Here is a 27,002-nt window from a genome sequence, read left to right as displayed (position 1 = left end):
ACTGCTACAGCCGCTGCCCGTGCCTCATCGCCCCTGGTCCCACATCGGCCTGGATTTTGTCACGGGCCTCCCGCCGTCCCAGGGAAACACCGTCATCCTCACGATAGTGGACCAATTCTCCAAGGCGGCCCACTTCGTGGCCCTCCCGAAGCTCCCAACGGCCCAGGAGACAGCGGACCTCCTGGTCCACCACGTCGTCCGCCTGCATGGGATACCATCAGACATCGTCTCCGATCGCGGTCCCCAGTTCTCCTCGCATGTCTGGAGGAGCTTTTGCCGGGAACTGGGGGCCACGGTCAGTCTCTCATCCGGGTATCACCCCCAGACCAACGGGCAAGCAGAGCGGGCCAATCAAGAAATGGAGCAAACACTGCGTTGTGTGACAGCCGCGCACCCGGCGGCCTGGAGTACTCATCTGGCCTGGATCGAGTACGCCCACAACAGTCAAGTGTCATCAGCCACCGGCCTCTCCCCCTTTGAGGTGTGTTTGGGGTATCAGCCCCCATTGTTCCCGGTGGTTGAGGGAGAGGTCGGTGTGCCCTCAGTCCAGGCCCACCTGCGGAAGTGCCGTTGGGTGTGGCGCGCCACCCGTTCTGCTTTGTTGAAGGCCCGGATGAGGCCGAAGACCCATGCAGACCGGCGGCGGACCCCGGCCCCTACGTATCGCCCCGGGCAGGAAGTGTGGTTGTCCACCAAGGACATCCCGCTACAAGTGGCCTCCCCAAAACTGCAGGACAGGTACATAGGACCGTTTAAAATTCTCAAGGTCATCAATCCCGCCGCAGTGAGGCTTCGGCTTCCAGCCTCACTGCGGATCCATCCAGTATTTCATGTGTCAAAGCTCAAGCCCCATCACACCTCGCCCCTCTGTACACCCGGTCCGGCACCACCTCCTGCCCGGATCATCGATGGCGAGCCGGCTTGGACAGTGCGCCGGTTGTTGGACGTCCGACGGATGGGCCGGGGCTTTCAATATCTGGTGGACTGGGAGGGGTACGGTCCCGAAGAACGCTCTTGGGTGAAGAAGAGCTTCATCCTGGACCCGGCCCTCCTGGCCGACTTCTACCGTCGCCACCCGGACAAGCCCGGTCGGGCGCCAGGAGGCGCCCGTTGAGGGGGGGGTCCTGTTGTGTGGGCCGCTGAAGAGGAGGTACTGCTGGCCCACCACCACCAGAGGGCGCCCTGCCTGGAGTGCGGGCTCCAGGCACCAGAGGGCGCCGCCGCCTCACGGGAGCAGCTACGGTGACAGCTGTCACCCATCACCTGAGACAGCTGACGGCAATCATCAGTGGGGTATATCAGCAGGACGGCACCTCCACCTCATTGCCGAGATATCGTTTCTACCGGAGAGGTAACGTATCGAAGCTAACGGAGTGTATCTTTTTGGATTGTGCTAGTTTGTGGATTACTGTTCCAACGAGAGGTGGAGGTAACTTCCCTGCTGTTCGGAGTCCTGGGTGCAAACGCGCCCCCATCTAACTGTCCTTTGTTCCTCGCCAGCAGTACCAGGTCCGACACGCGGAGGCAGTGGCCACCTGGGAGTTCGGGACTTGGCGGCTCCAGTATTCCCGGGGTCCTGTGGCGGAGGAAGCCGTGTGGTTCCGGTCTTACCTTGGAGAGGCGTCTCCTATCTTCGAGCCTGCCCACACGACACTTTTGTGAATTGTCTGTTGTTCATTTCCGTGATTGGTTGTATTCGTTGTGCACATTCACAACAGTAAAGCGTTGTTATTTTGACTTACTCCATTGTCCGTTCATTTGCGCCCCCTGTTGTGGGTCCATGTTCCTACACTTTCACAACAGATTTTTGTCTTATATTAAAGGTTGATTAGCTATTTTGACTAGAAATCACACGGATATATTGGAAAGATTTCAGGTTTTTGCAGTGTAGAGCTGAACTCACAATATGTCTAACTCCTCATGGTTTTGTGTGCTTTCTTCTCAGAGATTTGGAACTACTTCCAGAGCACCCTGTTAAAGAAATATGCCTCTGATTATAACGGCATCAACGTAGTAACAGGGCCAGTCTTTGATTATAACTACGATGGCAAGTACGACACTCCAGAACAGATCCAACAGTGAGTATTGCTCCATGGTGAAGAAGAACTTTATGTATCAGTGAGGACACTGTAATACAGTAGTGTTCTGATTATAAGACAACGCCCCTTTTTCCAGGACACATTCATACATAAACACTCAGAAGAACAATTTCTTAATTAAAAAAAAAATTGGTTTTATTTTATAGTTGCCATATTAAACTTCTTCTTCTGAGGAACCACTGGTGTGCTTGTCCCTAACCATGAGGACACCAAAGTTTATTTGAGGCGTTCCAATCTGATCTTGAAAATTACATATACCCCCATTTTTCAGCCATTTAGGGAGCATATAAGATGAAATTTGCGACATATGTAGCAATTAGCAAGCCAAAAACAAAACCTGATGGTTTTTAGCTCACCTGAACCAAAGGTTCGGTGGACTTACATTGTGGGTTACCTGTCTTTTGGCATTGGTGGTCGTGAGTGTAAACATTTTCTCTGCAACTGCTCAGTCAATGAAGCTAACACTTGGCATAGATTTTCTATCCTATAAGGGCATCAAAGTTTATTTGAGGTATTCTAATCCATGTCAAACATGGCTGCTATGGCCGCCATACTGAAAATGGCACCAAGAGCCATTAGTCAGCAGCAAAATATTGATCAGAAATTTGGTACAAGAGTAGCTAGTAGGTAGCTCCAAAACATATACAATGGGTTTTTAAGATTTTTTTTACTTTGACCTTATTATGACCACTGGACCTTTCCCATGCCCACTTTCCTAGCTGAAATTGTGACGTCTTGTATCATCCAGGTGAGCTACAGTGCCCATGGCACTATTTTTAAAAGTAATTTTGGGCTTCCCACCTTCTAACAGTGCACTGTCACACATATTTCTTGGCTGCTTGAAAGTTGTTTGATGACACCATAAGCTTACAGTTTGCATCATAATTTCTCATCTTTTTTTTTTTTGTAGTATGGTTAAAGTACAGGTAATGACAGGTATTGGTTTAATGTGGGGAGAGGTAGCATGCATCATTATATGGATGCTTCTGCTAGGAGAGAAGGAGGAGGTGTGTTCTTCTGAATTGGGGGGGCGTGGTTTGTTTCTTTAGTTCTAAGGGGTATCGGGGTTGGCACCTATCCTATACTTCCAGACTTATGTGTGTGCTGTGTTTAGTGTGCTTGTATATTTTTAATTATTTATTTGGCTTTGTAATTTTTCCCCTCTTTTTCCTTTTATTATTCTCCTCACATGTTAAAATCTTTGTTTCTTTATGGCTCAACTGAAGAAGTCATCATCTGATGTGGGTGGGGACATTAGGTTCACTAGCTTAAACTGTGTGGACCTAAAAAAATCCAATCAAACACAGTCACATTTTCCATTAATTACGCCACATTGATGCTCATATAATTTACAGCACTCTAAGTTTATTGGTGGGGCGGGTTACTTAAGTCCTCTGGGGTACACTTGTCTCACTAATATTTGGAAACATCTACTGTTGCAGGTCTATATGGCAATTAAAACTCTAGACCCTGAATATAAGATGCCCCCTTTTACAGATGCATTTACAAAATATATATATATATATATATTGGGGGGGGGCATGGTTTGTGGAGAAATTTCTTTCTTGCACAGTGTGTCACATTAAGGCCAAAAGCAAATGTGATTAATGTGAGCTGAGCCTAAGCACTGCACAGGGACTCGAGCTGTACTTTGAAAAACCTTCATGGTGAAAAGAACTTTGATTGTGTGATTTCAGGTTCATCTCTAACACCAGCATCCCCATCCCGACACATTACTTTGCCATTCTGACCAGCTGCAGGAACTCGTCTCAGGCCGTCAACACCTGCAATGGCGAGCTCCAAACCGTTTCCTTCATGCTGCCTCACAGACCAGACAACTCGGAGAGCTGCAAAGTAAAAATATTAGGAAAAAAATCCCCATTTGTTTTCAAGGGACTTTTTTAACCAAAAACCACAAGATACTCACTGTGCCGTAACCCAGCTCAGTGTTGGTGTCTTTGACTGTGGCCAGCCCTAAACAAAGGTGCCCTGTCCTCTCTTTGTGTGCACAATGACTGAAGTGACGTCATGTCTGCTTTAAAGGAAACAAGAAAAAAAACATTTAAAAACAACTACAAGGTTTGTGTGAGTGAAAGTACCGTCTGTTCCAAACAGAGAGTGATTACGTTGAGTCAGATTATAAGAACAAAACAGAAACTATGTGACAAAGCCTTCACAAATCATTATTTTTTAAAAACAGAGGGGCACTCAGAGGTGACATGATTCTTCCCACAGACATAAAACACTGGAATTCTGTCTGACATGACTTACTGAACTCTGTTAACGTTCTGACCACCACCAGAGCAGACATGTGACACAGCTGTGTATTTTATGGTAAAGGCATCACATTTGCACATGCATTGTTTGATATATATACGATACTGTTCAGAGTATAGCTCGCGGGGGGGGGGGGGTTGTTTGTTTTGTTGTGGGTTTTTTTTAACTAACCTGGGAAGTTCTGCGACTTATACTGTGGTGCAACATACATACTAAAAAAAATCAGCCATTTGTTATTGATATTAATAATTGAATAATATTATAAATGCCTTTTTTGTTGAATTTTGGATTTCACTAGTAGGAATTTTCCAGAAGCCCTGACATGCTCACATCATGCACTAGATGGTGACAAAAGCTGCACAAATGTGTGGCAAGCTCTCAACTGTTTATTCAATTAAAAAAAAATCAAGTTAGAGTTGTCTCTCACCCTTATGAGCAACTTACGTATTTAATAACAAGTGCATTGCCCATGGGGATCGACGGGCTCTAGATTGGGTTGTGTTTATAAAATAGGTAGCTGACATTTTTCAAGATTAGTAATAAATTAAGTTTCTATAATGATGTGAAATGGTGTGTGAATCCAGAATGTAATTATCAATGTCCACTGTTCACTGTTGTTACGTAATATCAGTAATTTCTCCAAAAATATTAGTTTTATTAACGTTACATTCTGGCAGAGTTCATCCTTGACCCAAAATACATTAAGCATACCAAACGGCAAATGTCAGTTTGTCTGTGATCGAAGGTGCACGCATGCACGCACGTGCGCACGCATACGCATACAGAGAGGCCACTTGGCTTTTCATATATGATATATATGATGATTTACTGTCCCCTGTTGGAATGGCGTGTGAGTTCAGAATTTAATTATTAATTAATTAATTTAATTAATATCTCTAACTTCTCCAAAAACATTAGTCCTATCAACATTCTGTTTTCGTGGCGTTCATCCTTGACCCAAAATATACAGTAGTGTTCAGAATAATAGTAGTGCTATGTGACTAAAAAGATTAATCCAGGATTTGAGTACATTTCTTATTGTTACATGGGAAACAAGGTACCAGTAGATTCCGTAGACCAGGGGTGGCCAAGTTCAGTCCTCGAGAGCCACATTCCTGACACTCTTAGTTGTCTCCCTGCTCCAACACACCTGAATCCAATGAAAGACTCGTTAGCAGACTTGTAATGAGCCTTTCATTGGATTCAGGTGTGTTGGAGCAGGGAGACAACTAAGAGTGTCAGGAATGTGGCTCTCGAGGACCGAACTTGGCCACCTCTGCCGTAGACTCTCACAAATCCAACAAGACCAAGCATTCATGATATGCACACTCTTAAGGCTATGAAATTGGGCTAATAGTAAAAAAAAAAAGTAGAAAAGGGGGTGTTCACAATAATAGTAGTGTGGCATTCAGTCAGTGAGTTCGTCAATTTTGTGGAACAGGTGTGAATCAGGTGTCCCCTATTTAAGGATGAAGCCAGCACCTGTTGAACATGCTTTTCTCTTTGAAAGCCTGAGGAAAATGGGACGTTCAAGACATTATTCAGAAGAACATCGTCGTTTGATTAAAAAGTTGATTGGAGAGGGGGAAACTTATAAGCAGGTGCAAAAAATTATAGGCTGTTCATCTACAATGATCTCCAATGCATAAAGTGGACAAAAAAATCAGAGACACGTGGAAGAAAACAGAAAACAACCATCAAAATGGATAGAAGAATAACCAGAATGGCAAAGGCTCACCCACTGATCAGCTCCAGTTCACAGTGAAGACAGTGAAGCATGGTGGTGCAAGCATCATGATATGGGCATGTTTCTCCTACTATGGTGTTGGGCCTATATATCGCATACCAGGTATCATGGATCAGTTTGAATATGTCAAAATACTTGAAGAGGTCATGCTGCCTTATGCTGAAGAGGACATGCCCTTGAAATGGGTGTTTCAACAAGACAATGACCCCAAGCACACTAGTAAACCAGCAAAATCTTGGTTCCAAACCAACAAAATTAATGCCTTGCAGATGTGGAGAAATCATGACAAACTGTGGTTATACAACTAAATACTAGTTTAGTGATTCACAGGATTGCTAAAAAAAAAGCAGTTTGAACATAATAGTTTTGAGTTTGTAGCATCAACAGCAGATGCTACTATTACTGTGAACACCTTTTCTACTTTTTTTTTTACTAATAACCCAATTTCATAGCCTTAAGAGTGTGCATATCATGAATGCTTGGTCTTGTTGGATTTGTGAGAATTTACTGAATCTACTGGTACCTTGTTTCCCATGTAACAAGAAATATACTCAAAACCTGGAGTAATATTTTAAGTCACATAGCACTATTATTCTGAACACTACTGTATAAGCATACCAAACGGCAAATGTCAGCTTTCCCCAGTTTCTCTGTGATTGAAGCCATGCGCACGCACGCACGCACGGGCCACTTTTCTATTAATATATAAATTTATATACAGCTCCCCAGCAATCAATGCACAAAACAGAAGAAACTAATAATAAAACTACACAATGCACAAGAATCGTAAATTGGAACACACACACAAAAAAAGAAAGAAATGGACTCAAAAAAAATGTTTGTCCATCTTGCTTATTTTTGGAATTTAAAAGTCACCCCAAGGGTGATGTATTAAAAAATGTGTTCCACATCCAAAAACAATGACATATTCCAGTGTGATATGTACCAGGGTTTTTTTTGTTGTTGTTGTTGTCCTGTTTGATACATTTTTGACAGATGTGACATATTCCAATGTGACCTACATACTACAGAAAATAGCATAATTTAAAACAAAATAGGTAAGACGACAATATTGATCTCTCAGTGGAGAAATTCACGTTACGTCCGCTCTTAAAAACAAGATGAGTGCGAGTAGAGGAAAATGTGCATCAAACAGCGTGTGCAAATATACACAAAGTGCATTTTTTGTATCACTGTGCTTATGGTTGGAATAGATTCAGTAAGAAAACACCAATTTGTTATATACAAACATTGTCCAAAATTTGGTGCTTTTCCATAAACTGCAGAATTTTCATGCATCTGCGCCAATACAAGAGCTTGTAGATTTTGAGCTACAGCTGCACATACTTTCTGGTTTCAGTGACAAATGATTTTTCTTTCTTAGAGCGCTGAAGCAGAATCTCATTGGGTGGAAGAGCTGATGTGGTTCCATCAAGCCCGAGTCAAAGATGTGGAATGGCTCACAGGCCTGGACCTTTACCAGGAAAACACAGAAGGTTCCCAGCTTCTGCAGCTTAAGACCCGTCCCACTGTCTCCATTCACAGGAAATTAACAGTTTGATGTTTTCAGTAATCTGTACATATTCAGTTGCAGTTTTAGAATTTGAAAACTCAGTTTTACATTTCAGCTAAAAATGAGTCTGCTCATCTCAAAATACATTCATGACTGATTTGACATGTGAAAATGTCTATTACTGAACACTTTTGTCCAAAATGGATAATAGCAGCAGACAAACTTAAAAAAAAAAAACCAAATTCTCATATCCTTTAACCAGGTAAGCAGAGATCAAATCTCTTGAGACCTGGACAAGAAAGCAGCGTAAGACCCACAGCAAAATAAAAATCCACACCAAGTGACAATTCAAAGACATTTGTACTGACCAATAACACCCATTCTTTGAAATTGTTGATTTAAAGTCTGCATTACACAAGTCTGATAAATTCCACCCCCCTGCAAAAAAAAAAAACAAAAAAACCACACACAATGGAAGGAATTCATTCACAATAACTGGCCCCTTGAGATACTCTGGTATCACTGATAAAGTAAATATTTCTAGGAATCTACAAGTTCTTAAAACTAATCAGCCAGATTTGGCCATCAAATCAGAACTGTAGCAGGTCTCAAACTCATTCCAGACAGGACCAAGAGGGTGCAGGCTCTTTTTGCAACCATCCACTCCACCAGGTGATTTCACTGATTAAATGGTTCCACCTGCTCACTAATCAATGATATCACAGGGATGAGCAGATGTTGCAAAGAAACCCTGCACCTTCTCTGCCCTTTCTGGAAAGAGTTTGAGACCTCTGAACTACAGCATCAGGTATAAAAGGTCACTGTCATATGTAGACTTGGACCTTGTACAGCGTCCCCTAGTGGATGTGTCAATATCCAGTCAGACTGTCATGTCACTATTCCCCATTACCTTATGGAAGAACATTTCATTTAGGACTCAAAGCTCAGAAGTTTAAAAACCCACCCTACTTCCTAGGGAAAGGTGCACTCATAAGATTACCTCAGGCCAGTGTGACTGATGTCAATTCTGGTAGCTTAATTTCCTCCATCTCAGCATTCAAGGCACCTCCCACACAATAAATGCAGTTTCACAATTTGAAAATTGTTACCAGCCTCCTTTCAAACCCATAATTTGACTTTAAAAAAGCCACAAACCAGAAGATCACTTCAATGCATTTTATTCAGTCAGTCTCCTGAATTTCATCTGGTTCCAGGACACGTCAGTAACCTGAAAACACACTTCATGTTATTTTAGTACAGCAGCAAGAAGTGGAGTTTGCCTCATTCTCAAGGGTCAGTCTGTGCAGGACGAGTGTCAGACATCACTGGTGCTGGTGTGAAATCTTCACATACTTGCAGGAAGCCTGTACAGTGGTTTGTACTTCTGCCAGTTAAGGGACTTGGATGTAGTGGCTCCAGAAGGAGATATGGAGACTCCCCTTTGCCTAGGCCAGTTGGCACCACCTTGGATGGAGCCAGGTTCCTGCTTTACATTCAGAAAGCGGCGGGTCACCTGTGGCGCGTGTTGCTCCGGGCGGGCTGCGGGCAGCATTTGCCCGGGATTCTCCACCTGCAGTATATACTTCACTGGGCGATCCCTATGCTGCACCGGCACATTGGGTGGGCGCTGTACTTGTGCTGGGCGGAATGCATGCTGCGCCTTCATAGCTGGACTAGAAACCATTGCAATAGCACCACTTGAAACAATGCCGGGCTTAATTCGGTTTCCAGCTTTAAGATTAAAATCCCACATGTGCTTTCTGCTCTGCAGAAGGTTTGGTTCAGGCCTTTTGGAGGAAGGAGTGTAAGAGGTGGATTTTTGCTTCTTACCAAACACTGGCCTGTCAGGTGACAAGTCCTGAGGACTATAGCTGGAAATGCCCACCACATTAGCAGAGCTTCTTGAACGATCAGAATCAGGTGGTTTTAGGTTCCCGACAAGACCACTCTGGGTGTAGCTGGGTTGACTGCCACGATAGATAGGGATGACTGAACCATCACCACTTGATGACTGGAATGCAGGTTTCACACTTCTTGGAAATCCCCATGGACTTCGAAAGTGAGGATCAGTGCCACTGTGGAGTCTGTAGCGAGCTGTTAAGTTCAGGAGACACCATCAGGGAGTTCTTTCAGAAGGTTTAATTTCCACAGCATGAATACTTACACTGAACAAGTTGTCCAAACAGTAACAACAAGAGGAGCCTGAAGAGAAAAAAAACTCAGTCAGCATATGCAATAATCATGGATATTAAAACACAAAAACACTTGCCTCAGCCAAAAACACATCATCCTGTAAAAACTCCACAACACTGTCTATTCCCAGCAGCCAAAATTTAAAAACTCCACAACATGTGCTCCTACTAAAATTCTTTTAAATACTCCCAGCCTCACATGCTAATGAACTAATTAGTTTCAGCTTGGAGAAGAAGTCATTAGAGGTCACTGCTGTCAGCTGTGAGTTTGGACGTGGCAACATGAGATGCCAAATCTTTGCACTGCTGCAGCGCTTGTGGATATTTTCTAAATTCCAGCAGATTATTATTTTATTAAATAAGCTAAAATGCAGTTTGTAGGCTCAATTTTGTAACAAGTGGTGACATCAAATTGTTCTTCATATTAGCAATTAAAAACATTTCACACAAAAGTGGATTTTTAAATAATTTTGTAAAAATTTGTTTAGAACTGTTTGAAAAGTTACTTTTTTAGTTGCTTTATACAATTACTTTATGTAGTTCCTTCATTAGCAGCTTTATGCAATTATTTTATTAGAAGCTGCTGAAAACTTGTAACTAATGAGTAATGTAACTAATAAGGTAACTAGTAATCTAACTTGGTTACTCTTAAGATTGAGCAATCAGCAAAGTAACTAATAAGCAAAGTAACTATTAGTTACTTTGCTGAGTACTAAATCTTAAAAATAACTAAGTTAGATTATGAGTTGCTTTATTAATTACGTACATTCAGCAGCTACTAACAATTTGTCCACAGCCGCTAATGAAGTAACTGTAAAATATAACTGTATAAAGTAACTAATCAAGTAACTTTTCAAAGTTACTTTGGCAACACTGACTGTTTGTGACACTGAAGAATATCTGTGAGATCAATTAAAAAATTACTGAATTTTTAAGATCATATTTTTTAAAAAACATTTCACATTTGGTGTAATTCTGGTTTAAACCACAGTTGTTTGTTGAACTTTTACTTGGTTGTTAAAAGGTCATGTCACACCTGGAGATTTTCAGGTTTAGGGCAGGTCTGCATAAGTGGAGGGGCTGAAAAAAACTTTTTTTTAGTAGTAGTAATTTTTGCAGAAACATGAAATAATTCAGGCAAATGCTTAAATTGACTATTGCAGGCTTGCATGTGCAGACACACACATTTGCATTCGTGCACACTCACACACACACACACACACACTTTTATGTATTTTATCTGTTTTACCCCTCAGTTTTAACAAATGTCGACATCACATATGAGTTTGGAGAAACATCATTTTGTTCAGCTGTAAACTTTTAGCTGTCGGGTATAAATGACAATAAAGTTAACGCTGACTGTTGTTTTCTATTCTTGTGCTGAACGTCTTTGTTAGTTTCAGTGGTTAGAATTTTAGATGGATTGTAGTCCAGATATAGGCTACATCAGTAAAATACAGGTCTGATTGTAAAAGTTTTCAAAAAACTCTCTTTTTTTTGTTTTTTATCTTCTACAAAGCTGTTGACTCCCAAACCATGTTTAACAGGGTGATTGAAAAGTTTTGAGCCCGACCAAGAAGAAACCATAACTGAATGGATCCAATGCTTTATTTTTCAACATAATCCCCATGTAAGTCCACACACTTATTCCAGCATTGCTGCAGTGTCTTAATACCATTCTCATACGTTTTCTGGATCAGGCTCAAAACTTTTTAATCACCTTTTGTACCTTTCTTTTACCCTCCATTTCTATCTCTGTCCACATTTGTCCAGATGCTCACTGTCCTCTGGGTGGTGCTTATTGTCTGTGACCAGGTGTAGAAGCAGATTAACTCCTCATCAAAATAAACATAGGAATATATAAAATCACCTACGTTGATTTGTACGCTGGGAAATATTTTGAGCAATGCCAATACCCCAAGGTGGGAACAGGAATAGCCCAGAATATACCTGGAGTACTGAAGGCACGGTGGCTTTGTGGTTACCACTGCTGTGCCACAGCAAGAAGGTTGTGGGATCGCTTCCTGCCTTTTCTGTGTGGGTTTTGCATGTTCTCCCCGTGTCTGAGTGTGCTCCAGGCATTCTGATTTCCTCCCACAGAAAAAAAAAACATGCTTATTTAGGGTCTGCTCCTTTCTCTGCCCCCGAGCAAGGTAGCGTTTCTACATCTGGAATTGGTCCCCGGGAACTGGACTATGGATTGTGTCCAACTGTAATTAGGATGGGTTAAATGTAGAGGACAAATTTGACTGCATGCCTATCTCGGCTTTCAGTGGCTTACCAGTCGAGTGAGTATAAGAGAAATTGTGGAGAGCTGGGTATGTCCCAACTTGTCCTCTAACACTCCAAAACGGAGGTGTTCTTTGTCTCGCTCCATCAGCAGCTCCGTCATGATGCGTGAAGCCTCCACGCGGCTTTCCATGACAAAATCTCTTGTTAAAAGTGAAATCTGCCGGAAAATGGCTGATGTCCAGCTCTTGTGATAACCAGAGAAATTGCACACAATGGTCCCGGATCCATACAGCGATCCATTTAGAAATGAAATGGTCATTTCTGCCTGTCGATCACGGCTCGGAGCGCGGCGCACCGTGCGCCATTGTGGGCCGTCCTTAAAGTGGTAGTAACACTCCTTAATCTCTGTGAAGCCCATTAAAATTTTCACCAAAAGCCAAATGAATTTTCCGAATGGTTTCCAGCTGCCTGTCTCTAACAGTTTCTGAAAAAATTCTGATGGTACAAAGCCCAAATCATTCCGCCATTTCCACGCAATGAAAAAACGACGAGAGGGGTGGACCAGTGCTCACTCAAAGCCTGCCCACAGGCGAATGACGCAACCGACAGGCATGAAAAAAACTCACACATGCGCAGGAAGGTTCAAGCTTGGCTGACGTAAAAACATGAATCAAATCCATATATTTTTTGCATAAAATAAAAAGGTCGGATACTTTTCTCACAGACCTTGTGTGTGTATATATATATATATATATATATATATATATATATATATATATATATATATATATATATATATATATATATATATAGTGAGGAAAATAAGTATTTGAACACCCTGCGATTTTGCAAGTTCTCCCACTTAGAAATCATGGAGGGGTCTGAAATTTTCATCTTAGGTGCATGTCCACTGTGAGAGAAATCACAATGTATGATTTTTTTAATAAGTTATTTGTATGTTACTGCTGCAAATAAGTATTTGAACACCTGTGAAAATCAATGTTAATATTTGGTACAGTAGCCTTTGTTTGCAATTACAGAGGTCAAATGTTTCCTGTAGTTTTTTTTACCAGGTTTGCACACTGCAGCAGGGATTTTGGTCCACTCCTCCATACAGATCTTCTCTAGATCTTTCAGCTTTGGAGTTTCAGCTCCCTCCAAAGATTTTCTATTGAGTTCAGGTCTGGAGACTGGCCAGGCCACTCCAGGACCTTGAAATGCTTCTTACGGAGCCCCTCCTTAGTTGCCCTGGCTGTGTGTTTGGGTTCATTGTCATGCTGGAAGACCCAGCCATGACCCATTTTCAGTGCTCTTACTGAAGGAAGGAGGTTGTTTGCCAAAATCTCACAATACTTGACCCCATCCATCCACCCTTCAATACTGTGCAGTCGTCCTGTCCCCTTTGCAGAAGAGCACCCCCAGAATATGATGTTTCCATCTCCCTGCTTCACGGTTGGTATGGTTTTCTTGGGGTTGTTCTCATCCTCTAAACATGGTAAGTGGAGTTGATTCCAAAAAGCTCTATTCTGGTCTCATCTGACCACATGACCTTCTCCCATGCCTCCTCTGGATCATCCAGATGGTCACTGGTGAACTTCAAACGGGCCTGGACATGTGCTGGCTTGAGCAGGGGGACCTTGCTGCCCTGCAGGATTTTAAACCATGACAGCATCATGTGTTACTAATGTAATCTTTGTGACTGTGGTCCCAGCTCTCTTCAGGTCATTGACCAGGTCCTCCTGTGTAGTTCTGAGCTTTCTCAGAATCATCCTTACCCCACAAAGTAAGATCTTGCATGGAATCCCAGACCGAGGGAGATTGACAGTCATCTTGTGTTTCTTCCACTTTCTAATAAATAATAACAGTTGTGTTACTTGCCTGTTGTCCTGTAGTCCATCCCAGCTTTGTGCAGGTCTACAGTTTTGTCCCTGGTGTCCTTAGACAGCTCTTTGGTCTTGGTATGGTGGACAGGTGTCTTTTATACAGGTAACAAGTTCAAACAGGTGCAATTAATACAGGTAAAGAGTGCAGAATAAGAGGGCTTCTTAAAGAAAAATTAACAGGTCTGTGAAAGCCAGAATTCTTGCTGGTTGGCAGGTGTTCAAATAATTATTTGCAGCAGTAACATACAAATAAATTATTAAAAAAAAATCGTACATTGCGATTTCCGGATTTTTTTTTTTTTTTTTAGATTATTTCTCTCACAGTGGACATGCACCTAAGATGAAAATTTCAGACCCCTCCATGATTTCTAAGTGGGAGAACTTGCAAAATCGCAGGGTGTTCAAATACTTATTTTCCTCACTGTAAATATGCCGACATTATATATGTGTGTGTGTGTGTGTGTGTGTGTGTGTGTGTGTGTGTGTGTGTGTGTGTGTGTGTGTGTGTGTGTGTGTGTGTGTGTGTGTGTAGTTTGAGAATGACTACCTGAGAATACAAACAGGAATAGCCCAGAATATACCTGGAGTTTAAAAAAGACTAGCTCATCACAACACCCAGGGTCTGAACATGACTAGCCCACTTTACCAAGAGTAGAGTTTGGACAGGGGGTAATGAAGGGTCAGACTTTCATTTCAGCAGATGGATACGTCTCTTCTCACCATGACGTGGTCCTTCTGATTTGAGGGCCCCCCGGAGCTTCTCTTCTCTAACAAGTGCTCTTTTATTTTCATGTTTTGTGTTGTATTTCTCCTCTTGATATTACATTAATCTAGAAAGGTCCTGAATGAGTTCTCCTCATCCTATCAGATGATCTGGCCCATGCAGTCTTCTGGACAACATAAAGTCAATGAAGAAGTTTTGTTATTTCGGTCTGGACATGCTGACATTAGTATAACAGCCTGTTGGTTTCACCTGCTTGTGAGACAGACAAGTAGGCTATTTTTGTCCGGGTTACGTCAGCTGGTGTTTCACATAAACTCAGTGGCAGAATCCCGACTCTGACCATAATGGGTGGTTTGAGTGCAGCTGGTGAGTTGCTGTAATTGGAGATGATTCTCTTCTGATGGCAACTACAAGTGAAAGTCAGACTTCATGACTCTGTCTGGCTGCTATTCCTGTATTTAGAAATCTAGAAACAAACTGAAAAAACATAAGTGCTGTCTAATTCAACCTGAGTCAACTATTTTGACCACTCAACTGAATAAAGCAAAACAAACAAACAAACAAAAATCACATTGTGGCCGCTGAAGAGGAGGTACTGCTGGCCCACTACCAAAGGGCGCCCTGCCTGAAGTGCGGGCTTCAGGCACGAGAGGGCGTTGCCGCCTCACAAGAACAGCCGGGGGTGACAGCTGTCACTCATCAACTATGACAGCTGTCACCAATCACCAGGTCGTCAACCACCCTACAAAAGCCGGACGACATCTCCACCTCGTCGCCGAGATATCGTCTACCTACGAGGTAAACTCTCAGCCGTTGTTATACCAAACAGAAGTAATCTTTCTTGAACTGCTTACAGATGTACCTGATCCATACGTGCAGCTGGAGGCTGGGGTTCGCAGCCGGTGATTGGAGTGACGGACTTCACTCCTCACGCCGAACTCTTTGAGTGTGGTTCAGGCGAGGTGTCTGTGGTAATTGGTGTCAGAGGTGGAGGTGTCTTTCCCACCTTAAAATAAACTGTTGTTCCAGCTGACTGTTTACTGGGTGTGTTTCCACACACTCATTATATCTGTTTCTCTGCTTCCTGCCAGCAGTACCAGATCCGACAGTCGTAGACGGTAACCACCTGGGGACTCAGGACTTGGCGGCTCCAGTATCCTTCGGGTTCGGTGGCAGTGGAAATCGTGTGGGATCCGGTTCTTCTCAGGACGGATGTCTCCTACCCTCGAACCTGCCCACACGTCACCTTGTACATTTTGATTGTAATCCAAATTCTGTATTTGTCTGTATTCTCGTTGTGCACATTTCACAACAGTAAAGTGTTGTATTTTGGCTCATCTATTGTCCGTTCATTTGCGCCCCCTGTTGTGGGTCCGTGTTGTTACACTTTCTCAACAGGATATCTCGGCCAACGTCATGGATTCCGAGGGGCGTCAACCATCTGTTGAACAACCAATGGAAGAGCAGGGTGCACAGGCGCCAGCAGGAGGCGTGTTAGGTGAGTTGCAGCGCATCTTAACAGCCTTCACTGCTTGGATGGACTTAGTGACCAAGCAGAGCAATATACTCAATCGCAGGATGGAGGCTCTCACCGCGGAGGTGGAAGCGCGCGCACAGGGCGCGGCTGCAGCTCCTCCTCCTGCTGTCCTGGTGCCGAATATAGACATTCTACTGGTCGTTCAACCAACCCCCCACTGTCCCCTGAAGCATACATAAATCCCTCGGAACCGTACGGAGGTTGTGTAGAGACGTGCACAGACTTCTTAATGCAGTGTTCACTCGTCTTTGCACAGCGTCCCGTCATGTACGTGTCGGACTCAAGCCGGGTGGCTTATGTGATTAATTTGCTTCAAGGTGAGGCACGCGCCTGGGCTACGGTGCTTTGGGAGCAGAATTCACGGCTCCTAACGGTGTATACTGAGTTTGTGAGGGAGTTCAGACTGGTGTTCGATCATCCACATAGAGGCGAGACCGCTGCTGCTGTCTATGAGACAGGGGCGTCGGAGTGCAGCCGAGTATGCAGTCGACTTCCGCATCACGGCTGTGAGGTCCGGCTGGAATACTGCTGCACTCCGCGCCGCCTTTGTAAACAGACTGTCTCTGGTCCTAAAGGAGCATCTGGTGGCTAAGGGCGAGCCGCGGGATTTGGACGGGCTTATTGATCTAGTCATACGATTAGACAATCAGTTAGAACAACGCCGTCGGGAGCGAGACGAAGGACGTGGCCGGGCACGCGCCGTCCCGCTCCCTTCTGGGTCCGAAAAGGTTCCGCCCTCCCCATGCTCCACAGCCTCAGCGCTCTGTGTGGCAACAGCTCCCCCGTTGCTAGGGAGATGAGCAAGGCCAAAAGGAGATCAGATGACAGAATGAGGAGGCTGGCCCGCGGTGAGTGTTTTCTCTGCAGCTCAAAAGAGCATATACAGAAAAACTGCCCCAAACGGCCAAAATGACAACACTCGCCTTTAGAGACTGGGCTAAGGGTGGGTCATAACATTCATGTGGGACATACACGCATATCTGCACGTCTCCCAGTTACGATCCTGAGTGGGGATCTAACCCTTCAGGCCCCAGCACTGGTGGACACGGGGTCAGAAGGGAATCTGCTGGACAGCAGATGGGCAAGGGAAGTAGGGCTCCCTCTAGTGGCGCTCCCTTCACCATTTAAGGTGCGGGCACTAGATGGCACCCTTCTCCCTTTAATCACATACAAGACACTGCCAGTAACTCTGGCAGTGTCTGGGAATCATCGGGAGGAGATTGAGTTTTATGTAACTCCTTCTACCTCCCGTGTAATTTTGGGCTTCTGTCACCGGGAATGTCTAGGATCCTCGGTTCCGCCCCGTTTGACCACTTACGAGGAGGTTAAAGTCCCCCCCCAATCTCACGGCGGTGCCTGAGGAGTACTACGATCTCGCTGACATCTTCAGCAAAGATCTGGCACTCACTCTTCCCCCACACCATCCATATGATTGCGCCATTGATCTGATCCCGGGCGTTGAGTACCTGTCCAGCCGGCTGTACAACCTCTCACGTCTGGAACGCGAATCAATGGAGACCTACATCCGGGACTCGTTAGCTGCCGGGCTGATCCAGAACTCCACCTCCCCGATGGGTGCAGGTTTCTTTTTTGTGGGTAAGAAAGACGGCGGCCTCCGTCCGTGCATCGACTACAGGGGACTGAACAAGATTACGGTTAGCAACCGATACCCTCTACCCCTGTTAGATTCAGTGTTCACGCCCCTGCATGGAGCCCAAATCTTCACAAAACTCGATCTTAGGAATGCATACCACCTGGTTCGGATCCGGAAGGGAGACGAGTGGAAGATGCCATTTAACACCCCATTAGGTCACTTTGAGTACCTGGTCATGCCGTTCGGCCTCACCAACGCCCCCGCGACGTTTCAAGCCTTGATGAATGACGTCTTGCGGGACTTCCTGCACCGATTCGTCTTCGTATATCTGGACGATATTCTCATCTTTTCCCCGGATCCTGAGACCCATGTCCAGCATGTACGTCAGGTCCTACAGCGGTTGTTGGAGAACCGGCTGTTTGTGAAGGGCGAGAAGTGCGAGTTCCACCGCACTTCTTTGTCCTTCCTGGGGATTATAATCTCCTCCAACTCCGTCGCCCCTGATCCGGCCAAGGTTGCGGCGGTGAGAGATTGGCCCCAACCTACAAGCCGCAGGAAACTTCAACAGTTCCTCAGCTTTGCAAATTTCTACAGGAGGTTCATTAAGGGCTATAGTCAGGTAGTTAGCCCCCTGACCGCTCTGACCTCCCGCAAAGTACCATTTACCTGGTCGGATCGGTGCGAGGCCGCGTTTAGGGAGTTGAAACGCTGGTTTTCGACTGCACCAGTTCTGGTGCAGCCTGATCCTAGCCACCAGTTTGTGGTTGAAGTGGATGCCTCAGACTCAGGGATAGGAGCCGTGCTGTCCCAGAGCGGGGAGTCCGATCAGATTCTCCATCCTTGTGCCTATTTTTCACGCAGGTTGACCCCGGCTGAACGGAACTATGACATGGGCAATCGGGAACTCCTCGCAGTGAAGGAGGCTCTTGAGGAGTGGAGACATCTGTTAGAGGGAGCTGCGGTACCATTTACGGTTTTCACGGACCACCGGAACCTGGAGTATATCAGGACCGTCAAGCGGCTGAACCCCAGGCAAGCCCGCTGGTCATTGTTCTTCGGGCGTTTTGACTTCCGGATCACCTACCGCCTCGGGACCAAGAACCAAAGATCGGATGCCCTGTCCCGGGTTCACGAAGTCAAAGTCAAAACAGAGCTGTCGGATCCGCCGGAATCCATCATCCCTGAGTCCACTATCGTGGCCACCCTCACCTGGGACGTGGAGAAGACGGTCCGGGAGGCCCTGGCATGGAACCCGGACCTGGGGACGGGCCCAAGGAACAAACTTTACGTCCCACCAGAAGCCAGAGCTGCAGTCCTGGAATTCTGTCACGGTTCCAAGCTCTCCTGTCATCCGGGGGTGCGAAGGACTGTGGCAGTGGTCCGGCAGCGCTTCTGGTGGGCATCCATGGAAGCCGACATCCGGGACTATGTCCAGGCTTGTACCCCCTGTGCCAGGGGTAAAGCTGACCATCAACGGGCACAGGGACTCCTCCAGCCATTACCTGTGCCCCATCGCCCCTGGTCCCACATCGGCCTGGACTTCGTCATGGGCCTCCCGCCGGCCCAGGGCATGACTACCACCCTCACGATAGTGGACCGGTTCTCCAAGGCAGCCCACTTTGTGGCCCTCCCGAAGCTCCCTACGGCCCAGGAGACAGCAGACCTCCTGGTCCACCACGTCATGCGTCTGCATGGGATACCTACTGACATTGTCTCCGATCGTGGTCCCCAGTTCTCCTCTCAAGTCTGGAGGAGTTTCTGCCGAGAACTGGGGGCCACCGTGAGCCTCTCGTCCGGGTATCACCCGCAGACCAACGGACAGGCAGAACGGGCCAACCAAGAACTGGAACAAACCCTACGCTGTGTGATGTCCATGCACCCGATGGCCTGGAGTGAACATCTGGCCTGGATCGAGTATGCGCATAACAGCCAGGTGTCCTCTGCCACCGGCCTCTCCCCATTTGAGGTGTGTCTGGGGTACCAGCCCCCATTGTTTCCCGTGGTGGAGGGAGAGGTCGGTGTGCCCTCGGTCCAGGCCCACCTGCGGAGATGCCATCGGGTGTGGCGCACCACCCGTTCTGCCCTATTGAAAGCCCGGATGAGGGCTAAAGCCCATGCAGACCGCCGGCGTTCCCCGGCCCCTGCATACCAGCCCAGGCAGGAGGTATGGCTATCCACGAAAGACTTTCCTCTGCAAGTGGACTCGCCAAAACTCAAGGACAGATACATTGGACCGTTCAAGATCCTTAAAGTCCTCAGTCCTGCCGCAGTGAAGCTCCAGCTCCCAGCTTCACTGAGGATCCACCCGGTTTTTCATGTTTCCAGAGTTAAACCATAGCACACCTCACCCCTCTGTGCTCCTGGACCGGCGCTGCCTCCTGCCCGGATCATCGACGGAGAGCCAGCTTGGACTGTGCGTGGGCTCCTGGACGTCCGCCGGAAGGGCCGGGGTTTCCAGTACTTGGTGGACTGGGAGGGATATGGACCTGAAGAACGCTCCTGGGTGAAGAGAAGCTTCATCCTGGACCCGGCACTCCTGGCCGATTTCTACCACCGCCATCCCGACAAGCCTGGTTGGGCGCCGGGAGGCGCCCGTTGAGGGGGGGGTCATGTTGTGTGGGCCACTGAAGAGGAGGTACTGCTGGCCCACTACCAAAGGGCGCCCTGCCTGAAGTGCGGGCTTCAGGCACGAGAGGGCGCTACCGCCTTACAAGAACAGCCGGGGGTGACAGCTGTCACTTATCAACTATGACAGCTGTCACCAATCACCAGGTCATCAACCACCCTACAAAACCCAGAGGACATCTCCACCTCGTTGCCGAGATATCGTCTACCTACGAAGTAAACTCTCAGCCATTGTTATACCAAACAGAAGTAATCTTTCTTGAACTGTTTACAGATGTACCTGATCCATACATGCAGCTGGAGGCTGGGGTTCGCAGCCGGTGATTGGAGTGACGGACTTCACTCCTCACGCCGAACTCTTTGAGTGTGGTTCAGGCGAGGTGTCTGTGGTAATTGGTGTCAGAGGTGGAGGTGTCTTTCCCACCTTAAAATAAACTGTTGTTCCAGCTGACTGTTTACTGGGTGTGTTTCCAGACACTCATTATATCTGTTTCTCTGCTTCCTGCCAGCAGTACTAGATCCGACAGACGGAGACGGTGACCACCTGGGGACTCAGGACTTGGCGGCTCCAGTATCCTTTGGGTTCAGTGGCAATGGAAATCGTGTGGGATCCGGTTCTTCTCGGGACGGACGTCTCCTACCCTCGAGCCTGCCCACACGTCACCTTGTACATTTTGATTGTAATCCAAATTCTGTATTTGTCTGTATTCTCGTTGTGCACATTTCACAACAGTAAAGTGTTGTATTTTGGCTCATCTATTGTCCGTTCATTTGCACCCCCTGTTGTGGGTCTGTGTTGTTACACTTTCTCAACACAATGTCTTGATTCACACTTTGTTATAAGGGATCATCATCTGTTTGAATCCCGATCCAAATCCAGATCTGCATGAAAATTCACTGTTTGATGGTCTGGTATGGGGCGTGTATTCAGGAAGATCACTTGATTAACTTTTGAGAAATTATTCACGTTTAAAAAATTCTCACTGCCTGCAAAAATATTCCGAATCCAGATCGGAATCCAAGTAAAACCACAACACAGAAATGTTGCAGTTAAACAACCACACATCTGTATATATGCCTATAGGTATATATATACACACACACACACACAATGGTGGCCAAAAGTATTGAGACAGCATGATAAAATTAAATTTTTAGTTAATTGCTTATTAGCACTCTATCGTATTACTCACAAAGTATGATGAAATATTTCATCATGTGCTCTGATTGGTTGTAAATGTGTCTGATGAAATATTGCATCATACTTTGCTTTGCTGTATATATATATATATATATATATATATATAAAATACGATCACACACCCCAGTTCGAAACAAGCTAGTAATGGCAAAAAATCGCGAGTTTTCTAGTGAATTACACAATTCTGTAGCCGTTTTATGCCGTGCCGGACATTATGCAAAGACGATTGCTGATCTACTATCAATATCACGAGCCTCTGCTTATCAGTTAGTGAAAAAATTCAAAGACACTGGAGCTGTAGTGAAGGGGAAGTGCACCGGTAGACCAAGGGTAACTTCCACGACAACTAACAACATGATCAGCAGATGTGTTAAACTCGTTCCCTGAGTATCTTCCTCATTTATCCAAGCACAGCTGCATTTAAGAACATCACGTCCCATCTACTTGGACTATCGGGCATTGTTTACATACCGAATTCCAGCTCCCTAGTCGACGACCTGCGAAGAAGCCAAACCTGTCTTCAAAGAATATCAAGGACTGCATTGCCTTCTGCCGCTGGTATGTTCACTGGACTGCTGAGGACGGGCAGAAAGTTATCTTCAGTGACGAGGCAATGATCTTACAATTCAACTGTTACAAGGCAACCATCCGGAGACCACGCAACCAACGGTATTCACCATGGTACACCATTCCAGTTGTCAAGAACCCACCAAAGGTGATGGTCTGGGGTGCCATTTCCTGCCATGGACGAGCTGAACTTCACATTTTGGCTCCAGGAGAAACAGTCAATTCCCAGAAGTAGTCACAGGTGTCTCGCGTGTCGTCACTAGAGAGCTGCGTGTCGTAACTAGAGAGCTGCAAAAACTTTGTACCTGAGTTTTCAGAGGTGGTGTTTGTAGTTTCCATCTGCCACGCCAGTGTTTGCCAACCAGGACAGTGGGAATACCACCTCAACCGGCAACTTAGCCCCGCGACTGGACAGCAACAACATCTGAGGCCCGCTCAACATGGTGAATTCACTGAGGCCGCGCGCTGCGTTATTAAAGCCGCGCGTCACGAGTGCCGCTTCCCCGAGGCCTCGTGCAGCCACCGCTGATCCATCAGCGCGGAAACACCGAGGCCGCGCGGCACCAGCGCACTGCAGATCCATCCCGGTGACAAACAACGCAGGCTGTTAACATCGGCGATCGTCAAGCTGCTCATAAGCCAACCATGGGGCCTAAGAAGGTTCTGACAGCGGAGGAAGGTGACGATATTAAAAAATCTCTGGACTTTCTATCAGAGGAGATTTCTGTTGTGAAGCAGCAACAGAAATCAATCATGGATCTGGTGGAGGAGGTGAAGGCATTACGGCTCCAGAACGCCGAGAAAGACCGGCATCTGGTGCAGCTGGAAAATAGAGTGGCTGAATTGGAGCAGTACACCAGAATCAACGACGTCATCATCACAGGTCTTCACATCAAACCACGGTCCTATGCACGGGCGGTAACAGATGAGAGCGGAGGGGAGCCCAGTGAACAGGAGGTCAGCTCTGTGGAAAAACAGGTTGCTGATTTCCTCCTATCTAAAGGTATAGAAATGGATTTAAATAACATTGAAGCATGCCACCCTCTGCCCCGGAGAAATGACGGTGATACATGAACCGTCATCATGAGATTCATCAACAGAAAACACAAAACAGCACTGTTAAAACAAGGAAGAAAACTGAAAGGGACAAACGTATTCATCAATGAACATCTCACCAAACGGAATGCATTTTTTCAGAGTAACAACTACATCACGATTGATAACGACGAGTCTATTGCTGAACACTTTAATGAATACTTCGTTAATGTGGGTAAAAATCTTGCCAGTAAAATTGACTCATCAACTAATAACTTCTGGGTAAATAATTCAACGTTTAACAAATCTGTTTCAATGTTCATTGGTGGTACTCATGAAAGGGAAATACTTGATCTGGTTCATGGTGTTATGTGTCGGACGCAGCTCGGAGAACCGACCAGCGTTTGAAGGACCCAGTATGAAATAAGCAGAGCACGGTACAAAGGCTAACTGAATTTAATACATAACAGTGATACAAAAAACAACAAAAGAAAGTGCGGTCTGGCGTGGTGCGCTCCCAGCAGCGCTAACGGTCCGGAGCCAGAAGCCGTTCGGACCCAAGGACCCCGCCGACACCCCCCAGGTGGCCGCAACAAACCGAGTCTGTGAAAGAAGGAACCATTATGTGAGTCCACACTCTACACACAGAGAGAACACTTAAAGGTGTACAAACAGCAAACACTTCCTGGCTTGATTACTAATCAGCTTCCCAACCTGCAGGCATGGAACATGCAGTTCACAAAACTCCACTGCAGTGGAAGCCGATACATGACTAACATACAGCTCAATATAAAAAGGTGTGAGGGACACCACATTTACTGACTGTATAAATGTTAGTCACAAAATCTAACGTACCTCAGGAAGTGTGCTGACGAGCGTGAGACCTCACCCCCTCCTCTTTCACAGACCGTGCATCAAACCCTGGACGTTCTCTGCATCCACTGATGATGAGAGGGCTCCCGAGACGACGATCTCACCCGTCTGGTCACAAGGTCGAGTCTCTGGCAAATACACACTGTATACTCCAGTCTTAAATGCCACCATGTTCCAATCCATATAGATGCACCTCAGCTGTGAGTCCTGACGAGCCGCAGGTGATCAGGGTGAGGTCCTGATAACCTCAGCAACACAGCCACTCAGTCCCAAATGCAAGCCACCTGGAAGGAAAAACAAAAGACAGAAACAAAAAGGCAGCCAGGCCCCCCAGCCATACAACAGTACCCCACCCTCACGGGAAGCCTCCCGGCGACCACACAAACCTGGCCCAGGAGAAACACCCCCCTCCAGGGACCATGGCTGGAAACCGCATCTGCATTCGTCTTCCCACAGAATGGTTGATGTCCTCTCCTCTGGCTGCATCCTTGCCTTTGTTTCTGTCCGTCACTTAGCACAGGTGTGGCCAGGAGTTCTTAAACCTGTGCGGTCAGCCTTTATCCAACCATGTGCAGTCATTAGTCATAAAACAAAAAAGACAAACACAAACAACCAAACCACCCCCCCCCTCCCCAGGGGACCGTCCCATCAAACCCCGGGACGAGGAGAAAAGAAAAACCCCAAACCTAAGCTTACAAATAAAAGCGCTAAAACACCCCCCCACCCCCCCCACCCTCAAGCGACATCTAGGGACCAACACCCCCCAGAGGACTTCCCGCCAGCTCCAGGAGTAATAACCACAGCCGAGGTCCCTCTGGGATCCAACGTCACCCACGGGGACTCCCAGCGCCTCCCAGAGGACCACTCGTCAACCCCAGGAGACGCCTCCCCTCATGACCAACGGACCCAGCCCCGGCCGTCTATGGCTAGATGGACCCACAGCCCTTTCCCCCCCAGAGGACACCACAGTCAAACCCTGAGGGCGGAAACTGGGGGGAAAACACCCCCCCCCCCCCCCAGGTGCAGAGGTTACCTGGGAAACGCCCAGCATAACCACACTGCACCACTCCAGCAACGCCGACACTACGGCTCACACGGCTGGAGCCAGAGGAGGAGAGAGGGAACAAAAAGAAAATACCCCAAACCCCCCCCCTCCCCTCCCGGGTGCAGAGGTTACCTGGGAAACGCCCAGCACAACCTAACTGCACCACTCCAGCAACGCCGACACTACGGCTCACACGGCTGGAGTCAGAGGAGAAGAGAGGGCATAACAAAAAACAAAACAAAAAAAAAGAAAGAAAAAACAACAACCCAAATACCCCCCCCCCCCCCATGACCCCCCAGGGGACCGTCCCATCAAACCCTGGGAGGTGAAACTGAAAAGAAAAACAAAAAAACAAAAAGAAAGACTAACAGACTGACATAAGGTTGCTCGGGTCCTTTTTTTTTTTTTTTTTTGGCAGAACTGCAGGGTCACGACCCCAGACACTAAATAGTGAAAAACAAAAAATAAAATCCCACACAAAAACCAACTCAAAAAACACCCACACAAAATGAACTAACACAAAACAAATAAGTGATTTATACCGTCAAGCTCAAACAAATGGAACACACCTGTTCCAACTTAAGAGCTTGACGGTAATGTGACTCAGTCACCAACAGAGGGAGCCAGAGTGCTAAAAATAAAGAACCCCCTTTGGTGACAGAAAACAAACGAGCTGCTTTTCTGTGCGCAGCTGTGAGCAACATACAACCAAAAATGTGATTCAACTAAATAACACCGGAGCTGACACGACAGACGCAGTAGTTATCTTCATCCGGGGAAACGGGGCTACAACTGTAACACAGGAAGCTCAGCGACCCATGCCACAGAGCTCCGCCGTGCGCGTGCACCCATTACAGACACACTCTTGCAGCTCCCGTTTAAACCTCTTATCCGGTCGGAGCGTGACGCAAAGCCGTCGCCAGTCACACTCCACCACGACCCTCGGATAAGGCACAAACACAGGAACACGGCTGCATGAGCGCTCAAATCAGTATTCGGTAATGGGTTCTCCAACGCGCACCATCCGGGCGGAGAGCACCCGCAACTGATCCGGATAACTTCTGAACGTCTGCTGCCGCCTTCCCGGCGCGTTACCATCTCTGCTACCGCTGGGTCCGTGATGTTTGGCCAGAGACTACTGTTATGTGTCGGACGCAGCTCGGAGAACCGACCAGCGTTTGAAGGACCCAGTATGAAATAAGCAGAGCACGGTACAAAGGCTAACTGAATTTAATACATAACAGTGATACAAAAAATAACAAAAGAAAGTGCGGTCTGGCGTGGTGGTGATACGGTGCGCTCCCAGCAGCGCTAACGGTCCGGAGCCAGAAGCCGTTCGGACCCAAGGACCCCGCCGACACCCCCCAGGTGGCCGCAACAAACCGAGTCTGTGAAAGAAGGAACCATTATGTGAGTCCACACTCTACACACAGAGAGAACACTTAAAGGTGTACAAACAGCAAACACTTCCTGGCTTGATTACTAATCAGCTTCCCAACCTGCAGGCATGGAACATCCAGTTCACAAAACTCCACTGCAGTGGAAGCCGATACATGACTAACATACAGCTCAATATAAAAAGGTGTGAGGGACACCACATTTACTGACTGTATAAATGTTAGTCACAAAATCTAACGTACCTCAGGAAGTGTGCTGACGAGCGTGAGACCTCACCCCCTCCTCTTTCACAGACCGTGCATCAAACCCTGGACGTTCTCTGCATCCACTGATGATGAGAGGGCTCCCGAGACGACGATCTCACCCGTCTGGTCACAAGGTCGAGTCTCTGGCAAATACACACTGTATACTCCAGTCTTAAATGCCACCATGTTCCAATCCATATAGATGCACCTCAGCT

At 46.5% G+C, this 27,002-nt stretch overlaps 1 protein-coding gene across 1 annotated transcript in view; it reads left to right on the top strand.

Moving 5' to 3' along the window:
- LOC117501468 (ectonucleotide pyrophosphatase/phosphodiesterase family member 3) overlaps positions 1-7,684 on the top strand; it is a 137,199-nt gene extending 129,515 nt beyond the window's left edge. Inside the window, exons 28-30 of the mRNA XM_034160368.1 lie at positions 1,946-2,078; positions 3,797-3,953; positions 7,508-7,684. Of these exons, the coding sequence (XP_034016259.1) occupies positions 1,946-2,078; positions 3,797-3,953; positions 7,508-7,684 (467 nt within the window). The remainder of the gene's footprint in view (positions 1-1,945; positions 2,079-3,796; positions 3,954-7,507) is intronic.
- The last annotated feature ends 19,318 nt before the right edge of the window (positions 7,685-27,002 follow it).

The sequence above is a fragment of the Thalassophryne amazonica genome, chromosome 20, assembly GCF_902500255.1.
Source record: "Thalassophryne amazonica chromosome 20, fThaAma1.1, whole genome shotgun sequence".
Classification (NCBI taxonomy): Eukaryota; Metazoa; Chordata; class Actinopteri; order Batrachoidiformes; family Batrachoididae; genus Thalassophryne; species Thalassophryne amazonica.
The sequence above is the reverse complement of the archived record's forward strand: the minus strand, read 5'-3'. Positions and strand labels throughout refer to the sequence as shown.